Below are 13,698 nucleotides of genomic sequence, written 5' to 3' on the forward strand. Positions count from 1 at the left end.
CTATCGATACAGAGAAGCACAGGACTGATGGCCTGAGGAGATTCTTAGCAACCAAACAGAGTGTTCTTAATTAGAAAAGGCTGTGATCATTCCCTGGGCCCGATGTGTGCAAAGCACATTGTACAGAACAACTACTCCTGGTCTGGTGTTTCCTGCAAATGAAGACCCATATTCTAAACATACACATGTTGTTGTACATTTAGCCACACAATTGCTAGACTATGCTGTGTTTTTTACTGAGATCTATTGGGTTATGTTTCGAGCTCACAAACAACATAGTGTGAAAAATACATAATCTGTTCACGTTCTATGTTAACTGCATTGCCAGACAAAGCATGGCAGTGTGCACGTGGGTAATGGGTAATGTGTACCAGGGAATTGGGCTGTTTTGGACAGCTGGGTTGGTAATGAGAGCATTCCACATGTTGCCTCATTGGATCTTTCCTTTCCTTTCAAGGTATCTCATCTGGTTGCACTCATGGAAGCTGACGTTTATAGCATGCCACATCAAAACAGGTCTTTATGGTCCGACTGACCATAAAAATCTAATGTTTTCTCTAACAATACAGTGATGTGTGTGTGTATGTGGGTTCATGTGGCTGTTACAAAGGCAATTTTGACCTCTGGCAGCCTCAATTCAATATAGTTCTACACATTTTGAAGTCGGACATAACTGGTACACCGGTAAATACGACTTTTCTGGGGTAGTAGGAGCTATTTATTTTAAAACTGTAAGCTGCCAGTTGTGGATCATGAAATATGCCTTCCTTAAAATCCTTATTGCTAATAATCAATAATATTTTACATGTAATGATATACAACTGAATACCTGCCATTCCAACACTGTGGTCCGACTCCAATGGAAATATGTAATTAATGCGATTAAACACCTCGACAGGTCATTCTTAAGATGTTATGAACCAAGTCTAGATGTTTTTATTTTGTGTGATTCATATCAGTGCCAACAGAGCATTCACATTAAGCTGCTGAGTTCCTTTAAGTTACTCCCTGGCCAATAGTGTACGTTAAGAAACCTCATTAATTCAATTATCTTGCTATGGACTTGGCAAGCAGGATCATAATAATTATGTGGCTAATGTTGTTTTAACAATCTGTTAGACATGAGAGATATTACTTTTAATTGTGCTAGGCATTAAATATAAATTGCATATTTATTCTGGAGTGGTCCCATAGATGATTATCATTTGAGTAGAAATTAAGTACATATCAAATAAATGCCTAACCTTGTCTAGTCCTAATAGATACTAAGATGAATATTTCAGCCAGAAATGTTGCATATCATTCATTCTGGGTGAGTTATTTTAGAGACTTAACACTGACAATTTTAACAGTATGGAAATCAGGGCGGACAGCAATCCCAGCTTTATCCCAGTCAAACACAATCCGGCATCTTTACAAGCACATCCCTTGCTACAGTTCCCTGTAAGGCCCTCTATTGGTTCCTCCTAGGAATGCCATTTTATTGAAAATCAATACATGACATACATATTTGCATACTGAACAAATCAAGTTGCAGTGGCAAAAGGAAATGGCGACAACTAAACATGGCCAACGGTGGCAAATGCTAACTTAAGTAGTCTATGCTCTGCAATTAAAAGACCGATGACTGTGTGGCTTGTTAATCTGACAAGCCAGTGAGTGCTGACGAACAATTTCGGGCGATGAAAGAAGGAATGTGGCACCTTTGCCAAGATAGTCATTTGCATCATTAGACAGGTAAATCACTCAAAGTCTTGTAAATGTCTCAGGCCATTAACCATAGCCTCTTGTACCATTACGCTACAACAGCTGGGATTTATCCACTGCTAATCTCAAACCACCTCCAAATCCAAATTTAAAACCTGCTCTCCTTTACAGTGGGTGCTGATTAATCGAATGTATTCCTGCGAGTCTTTTCTTCAGCTTGTGGGGCGGAATCGCCACGGGTGCTCCCGCAGTGCTCAGGATGTGAACCTTGTACTGGTACAGGTTTTACTTTGCTTTGAGATTGAATTGCCAAGGATGAGATGTCATTATGAAGCAGGACAGTGTCGGCTAGCCAGCCCTGTTCCTTTGTGTGACTGTGTCACTGTCCTTCAGTGGGGGGATGTTACATGTGTTACATGTTCCATGTCATGCATGACAAAATGTACCTGTACTCTGATCTCAAGACAGACGCATGTTATATTTGGTGTCTGGTTTTTATAGCTGGACCGATTGCAGACAATAAAAACTGCACATTAAACGGCCTAAATAATCAATACAATTAAATGAAAACACATTTATAAGGAAAAGAGCATGACCAAAGCGAGGCCTTGAAGGCATGGCTTCAGGCATTCTCCCCAGGCAGCTGCTTCATATGCTGCTTTCTGTTGACTGGTGTTCAAACGTGACATCAGCCCAAACCTGTCCTTGTAATGAGTCTAATCTGTAAGAGAGAGTACGTATGTTGATGAATAATATATTATATTTATCATTCTGGTGGCCCAGCGATATCATCCTCACAACATTTAACATTTACGTAAGTCCAGTATTGGTTGACTTCAGCTCAGAGCAGCTCGAGGAAGATGGGATTTAAAGGGTTCAGACGGTGGGAGCTGGTGGGATTTGACAAGGTTGAGAAGGCATTGATTTAATGATGCTCAACTTGAAAACAGGACACAGCGCTAAACTGTGTGAAATTGTGCCCTCTAATTGCACCAATGAGAAAAAGGAGAGTATTTCTTTCCCCGTCATTCACTGAAAAAAGATTGCTTGAGGCCTGTCTTATTGAATTTTATCTTACGAGTGTAGAACTTACTTGTGGCCTAAATCCATCAAGGTTTTCTGGGAAAGCGGTGTATTACCAGCGTTTCATTCACAACTGTCACTGTTCCTGCTCCCTGAGTGTCACGCCACCACCTGAACTGTGTCATACGTCTGGTTGAATGCTTTACTTCATATAGTATTGTTCATATTAGCCATTATTATGTTTGTTTATTATTGTGACTTTTATTATTATTATTATTATCATTAATAATAATAAATAATAATAATTATATTCTTCTTATCATTATTATTGGTAGTAGTACTATGATCATTATCATTATTGTTATTTGAAACAGAGATGTCGAGGTCTTTGCTTTACTTTAGCCATGTCTAGACGGTGTCAAACTCAATTCACTCATGTTATTACACTCATGCCAGGGGTTATGTTGCATGATTATAAGATCTTTACACGCGAACACATTGGGCCTATTACGTTGTCTCTTAACAACGACAGTCTATTTAGACAGTCTATAAGAGTGCCTCGTTAATATCTTGTTAGAATAGCCATGCATTTTCTACTCCTCTACGCTCAGCCGCGCTGTGTCATTAGGCATGTATCCAATACAGAATTAAAACAAGTGTAATGCTTTAAAAACAATATGAAGGGTGCCAAATCGCCATGGTACCTGTCGATACATCGGGGTTCAACTTTAAGATTAACCGCTAGACGGAAAATATTTCAATATGTTTGCAATATTCCACTCAAATAATAAAGGAGTGCACAACAAAGTACTGCATTTTACCTTGATTGTGTCCGTGTCTTCCCTGATCCCTTTATTATCGGCTTGGCTGAAATCAAACCCGGTCCACAGTCGTCGGCAAGGAACCCGAACACGAGAGCAACAAATTAGCTCTGCTGAAGAGCGGCAAACTGACGCTCCAGACAGCCGGGAGGATGCTCGCTGCGGGTCATATGTCTCCCCAGCTCAACTTTACCAGCTACAAGTGAAACGCATTCAGTCCTTTCTGTCCGCCCCGTTGGTCCACGTAGCGAGGGAGCTCGACGTGCATCCGATGCCGAGGTTCCTGCCGTCTACATTGGCACTTTTTTCGTAAAAGGGTGACAAAAAAAAAACAGTAGCGCTTCTACGTCACTTGCAAGTAGCCGCTGGTCCTCGGGAATTGATAGCGCCTTCTCGCCACGAGATGGCGCTGTTGCAGCTTTGAAACCGAAGCCAAGCATCGATGGAAGCATGTTGACATTGTTGCACTGTTTGGTGTTGCGGTTTATTTTTATTTTTATATACGGTATAGGCCTATTTCTGTTATAATTACTTAATTTCGCTCATTTGCACGTCTAACTAAATCCAAATTACGTCAGATGGCATCTGATGACGTTTCACTTTGGCTGATCAATAATAAGTGGTGATCTGCAGTATAATATAACAATAAACTGAAAGTCAGGGCGTGTCTCCGACCTCCGAAACCATGAATACAGAAGTTGGCCTACCGCTGGCTGCGAACTCAGAGCCGCCGTCACCGTGGCCATGGTCCTTCATCCGCACACATGAGCAAGACTTTGTGCAACTGTTCAGACTCCCCCGACGTTGAAACGACATTCTTCAATGTCATGACGATTCCACCACCCCCATTAACTATTGATTCAACCTTCTTCAACATTTTACCCTCGATGGTAGGAATAGTCCGTTTACAGCTCCATCTCGGCTACTTCTAGGTTTTAGAATATAAAATCCATTGAAATCGCCGGACATGGGTAAAATGGAGTGAGCAGCAAGTGCGGAAAGTGACGGCTTATCAGCAGGCTACATGGCCATTAGAGGCAGAGCATGGAACAGTTTGATGTTATTCCTGTGATGTATTGAATACGCCTCCTGGTGTCCGGGGACTTCGACTCTCTAGGTGGATTTATAAAGTAGATCAGGCTAAAAGTAGACCTGTAGGCCTAAGTTACACATCTCCACAACTGAACATCAGGATCGTTGTTACAGAAGACCCCGTTTAGTTTGTTATAATTGCTGGCATGGTTTTGTCTCTGTGGTTTTGTAAATTTGGAAAACACAGAATAGTACAACAAGCAGGTCTATTGAAAAAATGGAAATAGTCCAGTTATTGTGGTCATGTTTTATATTTAGGTATTTACAACGTTTTGCAGCTAGCAGAATAGGGAAAGAGTTGCAGGCAATGAGAACCATCCAAATCAAACCAAAGATGAACATCAGCCCTAGAAACGTTGATCCGGAGAATCAAATATAGTTCCTAGAGCAAGGTTGATTTGACGAATAGGCTAGATCACAAATGTGTCAGTTCCTGAGATATTGACATTAAGATGAATGAACAGTTTAAAACAAAAACAATGTTGGGTTACGGTCGCATGGATGAAAACAGGACATAAATCTGAGCAATAAAAACAAAACCATGAATATGCAAGTTCCCTTGGATTTAATGCAACAATTGTGAATCGTTGTATACGCATGATAATGCTTTGAATGCAACTCATGAAAAAACATTACATTTATAATTTTTTTATCAAAAAGTCTTTATTTTATTTTTCAAAACTTACAATATGAGTTCACCCACATACAGAAATTAAAACACCAGCACCAAACACAGATGTTTATTTATATTTTTTTAAATAACAAAGTAAGTAAGTATGCTTACTTATCAACTGACTTACTAACTTACTTACCTACCGTCTTACTTAAGAACTTGAAATTGCTTACTTGCTTTTAATTTATCAGAACAGAACCAATGACATGATTTAGTGAGGCTAGACAACAGGGTTACCATGACGAGTCTAATCCTCTACAATCCAATGATGTGGCCTTAGGACAATCCCATCTGAACTTAATACAGAACACCCAAGCCTGTTACCATTGACGAGAGCCTAGTGAAGGAAAGAGGGAATATAACAAGAATACACACGATTGGGAGATTAAACTTAAAACCAGATCCCACATCAAGACATCAAATCATCACATGACTAAGAAGAAAAACACAACTCAAAAATTGTAACATTATGGTAGAAAAGGACCATAACAGAACATTAATCTATTAAAACAGTTTGAAAGGAAATGTTTCACCGCTTCCTTTAGACATGAAGTTATAATCCGCTCCAAATGGGGCTTCAGTCCCTTATGATGTGACATATAGCATATGCCATTCATACCGATGGTAATTTCACATTTCAAGTTAGCCTAACCTTTATATTTTTGGTCATGGGACGAGAGTATCCGACAGTAATCCCATGCAGAAACAGGGAGAAGAGAACACACCGACACCCAGAACACAACCTGAATATCAAACTGATTATCTAACGCAGAGCAAATAACTAGCGAGGCTCTGTCTACAGTCCTGAGATCATCACATGCCGCTTATAGCACATCGGCATCGCAGAACTACAACACCCCAGCTGTTACAGTTAGCAGTAGGTAGCCTCCTGATGTAGCATCAGCAACAGCATGTAAATCAACCTGAGATCCTTACAGTTGCTAAGATTCACGAGGAATTAGAAAACACCGTCTGCGGTAGGGTTAGTAGGGCAGTGTGAGCTGGTCGCCTATACACGGAATATAAATATTCAGAGCAAATGTCCACTTATTCACGTCATCGACAATTGATGACCAGAGAGCGCCCCCCCCCCCCTCATCAATCCATGGCTAACAATTAATAGGGTGCAAACTTCTGCCTTTCAGACTTGGGCATCTTAGCCGTGTAGTGGGAGAGGCTCTGCGCTAGGCTGGAGGCGGCGGCCGGGTGCATGGTGAGGACAGGGACAGATTTCATGCCAAGCAGGCTGGACACGGGCACGGCGTAGTGCTGGCTCTGCATGGCAGCTAGCGCAGAGGGGGAGGGGACGTTAATGGCTGAGGAGGGCGGCGCGCCCAGCATGGCCATAGAGCTAGGCGAGGAGACGGCCACCTGGGCGGACTGGGGAAAGCTCATGTTGAGGTCCATCGGGGCCATGGACGAGGCGGCCTGCATGGTGTACTTAGCCATCTCTAAGCTGCAGGGGAGGGCCGGCGGACAGCAGGCGAAGCACGGGAGGGGGGGGTGGGAGGTGAGAGGGAGGGAATTGGGGGGGTGTTGGAGAAGAGGGGGGCGATGGAGGTGGGAGACAGTGGAGAGAAAAAGGGTGTGAGACAAAAAAAAAGGGGAGAGGTAGGAGAAAACAAGTGAATTAATGGAGGAATGTTATGTGTTAAAAAATAAAAGAAGTGAAAATATGGAACGCCATGCTATCAAGTAGAAAAGGAGCAGTGACTAGCAGCTAACTCAAGCCTAGCCCGACCGAGAACAAGGCTACTTTAAGTGTGGTTTGTGATGCGAGGCCAGGCGGAGAGCGGGGGGGCTTACCTGGCGTTGATAAGATACTGAGCCACACTGATGCTGGTCGGGGAGCCTGTGATCGTGACTTGCCGCATGGGTGAGCCATCAGCTGTGCTGGCGATCTTAATGTGGGCTCCAGAGACCTGGCGAATCTCATTGATCTTGCTGCCTTGTCTTCCAATTATGCAGCCAATGAACTGGGTAGAGCGGGAGAGTAAAAATAAGCCTGGTTCGACACACTATTTACAAACCAGACAATTAGACAGTTGCCCCAGTGCCTGGATTAGACCTATGAATCAAACCGTAATGAGGGCACATATTGCTGTGAAACATTAATATGACTTACAAGCGCTACTGGTTTTTTTTTGCCACCATTTTAAAAAACATGAAATGCAAACATTGACATTTGCATTCATACACCATATTAAATGGGAGCCTGTTGGGTGTTAATGAATGACAGCATTTATTTAATCATGTTCAAAAGAGATTAAATAATCAGTAGAAATAGATTTATACTGTCACTGTGACATTCAACACCACCTTGAATTAATGCTTGAATGCTGTCTTTTTAATTGCAAACCTACACTGCATACCAAATTGCAAACGTTATAATAAGATGCTATTGTTGTATATTATTGAAACTATTATACACTGTTAAATTATCATAAACACCTAAAGAGACATTCTTTGGTGCAGCTTTAATCTGTAAAGGCAATCTGTAAATATTCCCTTTTTAATGCCCCATTAAGTGTTATTTGTTTCTAAAAGGAAATCTGCAGAGCTTAATAGCACACTGGGCCTGTGTTGGACTGTTTTTGTTTATGAATCTACGGACAGCAGGACTTGTTTCATTACCCGGGAGTGCATGTTCGAGCTTCACAGGAAGAGATTGTACCATTAAGGGGTTTCATGGGGATGTGCGTCTAAATGGAACTCAGAAGGGATGGTCACTCACATCGTTCGGTATGGCCAGCTCCTGTGAACTAGTCGGGGCGGAAGCATCGAATCCTGAAAAGCGAGACAGTGAAAAGTAACACCTGTGTTCGGCTAATGGATTTCATTGTTCGCCCTGACTGGGTTTATCTTTCTGTGGCTCTCAATCCCCTGATGCCCTCGGGATGATGACTAAAGAACATGCATTTGATAAGTAGCAAAAATATCATAGCAGAGAACCATAGTATACATGAACACACACAACAGGGCTCAATACACAAAGACCAATTGGGCACTTTGATAGCAAAACACAGCTCTTGTGTACAGCCTACTGCATGTGCACCACAAACAGCTTATCTAAATTACATCTCAGGATTAAGACAAGCTCTCTTGTGTTGCTTAGATAATGCACAGTGCTGTCTTGTAGTTAGTAGTCATAGGAAGTTGAATTAGTTGTTGGATGTAGCGATGGGATGTTTGAGGCTGGGAATGGGAGAGGGGGGGGGGCACCATGACGATGTTAGAATTAAGGGAAACATGTTGAAGAGGGAAAGGGAGGGGAAAGGGACATTTCAGGATTTATGAAGGGAATCGGGCAGACGGCATCGTCAATTTGGGTTTTTTAACGAAGTGCGAAATTGAAAATATTATTTCAATTTGTAGCACATTTCTATTTCAAACTGCTTTCTTTTTTCTATTTACAATTTGCCATGCTCTTATCATTGATATAGGAAATAACTGCAGAGGATAATACAATGTTCCTCTCAAAGCTTGGGTCTCTACAAGCTACTTTGTATGCTCTCAGATGCAATAGCAGCATCAATGTAAGGGTATGTGATATGCTATTTACTATCAACACTAAGACAGCTCCAAGGGGGTAATAAGACAATTATCTAGAGGTTACCTATGTTTATAAAAATAAACGCTATTTGCATAATCGTATAAACCCACAGGAGGCAGAATTGTTATTGTGACAATGTAAACAGACTTGGACGTCCTTGGACAGAAGGGGTTCAGTGATGGTGTGATTTTAAAAGGAAGCATATGTTTGGAGAGAAAGACAGAGAGAGAGACAGAGAGAGAGAGAGAGAGAGAGAGAGAGAGAGAGAGAGAGAGAGAGATAGAGAGAGTGAGAGAGAGGTTGGCTAGGGGGGAGGAGGGGGAGAGAGAGAGAGAGAGAGAGAGAGAGAGATAGAGAGAGTGAGAGAGAGGTTGGCTAGGGGGGAGGAGGGGGAGAGAGAGAGAGAGAGAGAGAGAGAGAGAGAGAGAGAGACAGGGAGACATGGACTTCCCCAGGGATCCTTGGGTACGTACCAGGGAAGGTAGGGTTGCTCTGCCCAAGGGAAGGGAGGGGGATATGCTGCATAGCCAACTGGTGAAGCTTGGTCAACTGCAGGGTAGGAAGGAAGTTAGAGCTAACCAATCAAACTGGATTATTTCAGAGGCGCCCGAAAACTACAACCAAGAGCCAATCAGAGGGTCACAAACGAGATTGATGATTGTGTCACTGCGGAGAGATGTGCAGATTTCAGATTTTCTCCGAAAGAATCAAGTTATTGTGGCAGTTCACGGTGAAAAGCACAGTGGTGTGTTGTCTACGGTGGTGCGTAAGGGGCTGATTGTTCTTTATCCTTAGAGGGTCAGTGTGGTGGTGTCTGTGACTAGATATGTGATCAATCAGAGCGTGCAGCTGCGGCTTGTTAGTGTTAGTAACGTCAGCAGAACGGGGAGTTCATCGGTCATTCTTGCTGAGTAAGAGGGACACAGAGGGTGTGGTGGTAACTCGGGAGGAATGGGCAGGACTAGGTCATCAGGGACAGATGCAGAGGGGAGCGCTCCACCAAACACACTTACATCTTGATGGGGGAAGGCATACTGCCCTGGATGACCTGGGATTGCAAATGCCTGAGACACACACAAAAGAAATAAAGAATGAATTGCTGTTATGATGACATTGATTTTTTCTCATTCAGAACCGTTTTGCTCCTCTCGTTTCGTTTCATTTTGTTTCTGGGAGATTTGTAGTGCCACAAAAAGTGTTACAACGAAATCTAGTGCTGAGTTTGACATCAATCAAATACCCCCCACTTCACAAGTCTAGCAATACAGCACGCCAGCATTTGTGAACAGGTCAACCATTCTGTACGTTTCATTACGGTTATGCTTTCTGCCGGCTGCTTTGTGCCGTAAATCTTGATTTAGCCTCAATCAGCTTAATATAAATCCTGCAATATCATAAGAATGCTGCAGCAGTGGATTTCACTATATCTAATATGTTTCTATGTATATTACATTTGTATCTATTTACCGTGTTGCTTAACATTTCCTTATTATGGTAGACTTTATGTACATAATATGAGGAGGTGTCTCACTGGTTACGTGTAAGGCTTAGAATGCCTACACGTTGTTAGACATTATATGGACACAGTAGCGTACATCAGAAGCCAGACACATCATCTTATTTCCTTGTAGCTGTGGTTCAAATTTAGAATTGATTGGTTGTTGTTTTTTTTAAACCTCTATTTATCTTTTTATTGCCAGAAGTCAGCAGAACTTGTGTTTCTGTTGTACTACAGAAAATAGGACGGTGTCCCTCTGGTGGTGAATACATATATGACATTCTGTTAGTCACCACACAGCCAACGCATCTAATTGATATTCGCGTTGACAGAGATCCTGGGGATTATGAGCTCTTAGGAACCTGATGGAAGAGTGCAGGGATACTTACTGGTGCGCCGTGCTGCTGAGATAGTACCGCATGGCCCCCAGCCAACCCCTTAGGACGATATGGAATAGTAGCTCCCTTTGGGGGGGACTGGAGGATGAAATTAACCCACATTTTATATACTGCTGTAAATTACGGAGGGGAAAAAACGCAGCCCCAGCTATTTTAGCAGGTAAGGGATTACATGCTTATTGACTTCATATTTTTGTTTCCATAAAGGGAGAGTTGACTAAATGTCATAGGACATTTCCCCAAAAAAGGGATAGCTTTTAAAGAACGTTCTTTCGAAGAGAGAGTGTTTCATAGGCAAAACAGTTAATACAACAAACAACAAAACGAATCAACATTCACGCAATTTGCTACTGCACAGACCCTGTGGTGTGGTCGTTGCTGGTATGGGGTTTGGACAAATCTTTCACCCTGCGGTGATTATAAAAGGGAGGAGGAGTACATTTTGTGGGGACATCCTGTTACCTCCAGCATGACGGAGCAGATGTGTCGCACACACTGGGTGATGGCCTGCGGAGCCCCGGAGATGGTGACAGCCCTCTCTGTTGAGTCGGGCAGCATGTCTCCTGCCACTTGCACCTGGGCACCCGTGGTCTGCAACATTGCCCCAGGAGCAGAACGCACAAGGGGAGGGATGGGGAAAAAACACATCGAACATAAGGGGCAAGAAAGCCTTGTTGGCATCAATTGATATGACCTATGACTGATTTAGGCATGAAGGAAAGTGATGTCCCGACGTATTTAAGGACATAATTATTTAAAAACAAAATCATTATTATTTCAAGAAAACAAACGCATTTGGATGGGGAGCTAAAGTCGAGGATGGTATTCTGTCACCGTAGATGTTTTTGTTTGGGGAAAGTCATAAATCAATAAATCCATCCACAAGGAAATATAAAGTCGGATGACAGACAGGAGAAACGAGGAGCTGTGCATACCTCTCTGATCTCCTTGATCTTGGAGCCTCCTTTGCCAATCAGGGAGCCGCACTGACTCCCAGGGATCACCAAGCGCAGGGTGACAGGCGGCTTGCTCGTCACATTGCTGTTTGTCATCGCCGCAGTAATATCCTGTGGGAGAGTTCCGGAGGGGGGGAGAGAGCACAGGGCTTTCAGAGGGCTTGCGCAGAGTTCACTTTCGTCTAGCAATTTGTGCTTAAGTCATGCTTGAGCAAAATCCAGTCTTAAGCCACGGGGTGAATCCTGTGTTTGTTCAGGAGTGTAACGAGGGCTGTTTAGATGTTCTGCCACAGACCTCCTCGAACCTCTCGGCGATCATGGAGAAGGCCCTGAAGAGGCCCTCAGTGGGGCCTGTGATGGTGACGATCCTCTCCGGGGACGACCCTTCAGAGATGTTGATTCGAGCTCCACTCTGGAATAACAATGAACCAATTAAAACGCCTGACTTGGAATATTATAATATTAATAATATTTTATTTTGGTGTAATTGGTGCCTATTGCCGGATAATGAACATGCCTCCTCTCTCATCTTCTTCACCGTTTCTCCTTTCTGAAAGAATTGAAGAAGACATAAATCAGACGCTTCATGGCACCATGTCATTTATGATGTCGATATGATAATAATGAACGAGGGCGGCTTTTCACCAGCCAATGAATGTAAGTTTGACAAATAATGAATTCATTTAATCACAATTATTAGACAGTTGTTTGACAGTCAAATTGTATCGACAGTCATCCTTTGTGTAAACCAGATGATCCAAGTATTCTCAAGAACTGTGACAACAACAGGGTTAGACAGAATAATCAAATTCCAGTACCTTTCCAATGATGCTGCCCACTTCCTGTGAATAGAGATGAGATTGCAAAAAGCATGATTATACGGCAGCACAGAAAAAGGCACGTCTTATTATCTGAGCCGCTGATGGGATTCTACCCATTTAGAATGAGTCATTCAGTCATTCATAAAATAGACAGATTGAAACTAAACGTTTGCACAAACCTTCCCATGCATTAAGAGCCTCAGGGTGAGGGTGACGTTCGGGCCCGCCTCCGATCCCTGCAGCTCCTCCAAATCAGACATCTCCTGTGTTTCTCAGTCGTTAGCGTTAACCCTCTGCAAAGAGCGGGACACAGAGCCGAGAAATGAACCGCCGCCATCACCAGAGTTTAGAGTACGGCTCACTTGAGGCTCAATACATTAGCATCTTGATGCAATCACCCCCTGCGAAGGGGAAGCAACGTTCTCTTCCACGTTGCGTATTCCAGGTGGGGGGATTTGAGGACACTCTGTGTGCCCTTGGGGAGTCGTACTGCATTAACATGCTCCCATGACACTCGCACACTGAAAGGTTTGTTTTGTCAAAAGAGGGAGCGTGTTCCCTCCACTTCTCATAAAGTGAGGCTCTCTGTGTTTCAATGTGTTCATGGTGTGTTGCTGTGTGTGGTCGGAGACCCAGCGAGCTATGATTTCCATATGGAGTTACCAGCGCTACGTGTGACTCTGTGATGACCCTCGATACTGAGGCAATGGAACAAAATATGATCCTAATTTTTTTTTTTATTGAGAGCAAGCTATTTTCCTCAGCCTATAGGTACCAACCATCCATTTCACATCTCACACGTGTTTGATTACTTTCGTCTATCTGCGGGGGCGGTGTTGTCGGTGTGTGAAAGAAGTACCCGTGTTATATGTTCGGCGACAGCGACTCCCTGACCTCAGACATAAAGAAAGACACTGTTCCCCAAGGAAACGGGGAGCAAGTGAGAACTGCTTCCGGATATAACAACATCAACCACACAGAGGTCTCACTGTCTGAATGACACCATGTTTCAGGGATTAAGACGAAGGACAGGGTCTGTGGTTGTAAGTGTTGAGGGGTTGCTGCCGTTAGTGAACTCGTTCAACAGATGGCTGCGTTACTTAAAGGGCTTTACATCGCAACGTCACACGCAAAGGCCTTCGCCATTTTTGAAGCA

General features: G+C 43.1%; 1 protein-coding gene across 1 annotated transcript; it reads right to left on the minus strand.

The window, feature by feature from the left end:
* Window positions 1-6,432: 6,432 nt before the first annotated feature.
* On the minus strand, window positions 6,433-12,802 carry LOC307071638 (poly(rC)-binding protein 3; the record flags this gene model as incomplete). Its single annotated transcript, XM_079730687.1, has 12 exons — window positions 6,433-6,772; window positions 7,123-7,292; window positions 8,051-8,103; window positions 9,343-9,418; window positions 9,883-9,933; window positions 10,757-10,843; window positions 11,228-11,356; window positions 11,701-11,832; window positions 12,017-12,133; window positions 12,239-12,271; window positions 12,540-12,563; window positions 12,722-12,802. The coding sequence occupies 12 exons, from the start codon at window positions 12,800-12,802 to the stop codon at window positions 6,433-6,435; spliced, it is 1,293 nt and encodes a 430-aa protein (XP_079586813.1).
* Between the last annotated feature and the right edge of the window lie 896 nt (window positions 12,803-13,698).

This window comes from Pollachius pollachius (genome assembly GCF_949987615.1).
Source record: "Pollachius pollachius genome assembly, chromosome: 2".
Taxonomy (NCBI): Eukaryota; Metazoa; Chordata; class Actinopteri; order Gadiformes; family Gadidae; genus Pollachius; species Pollachius pollachius.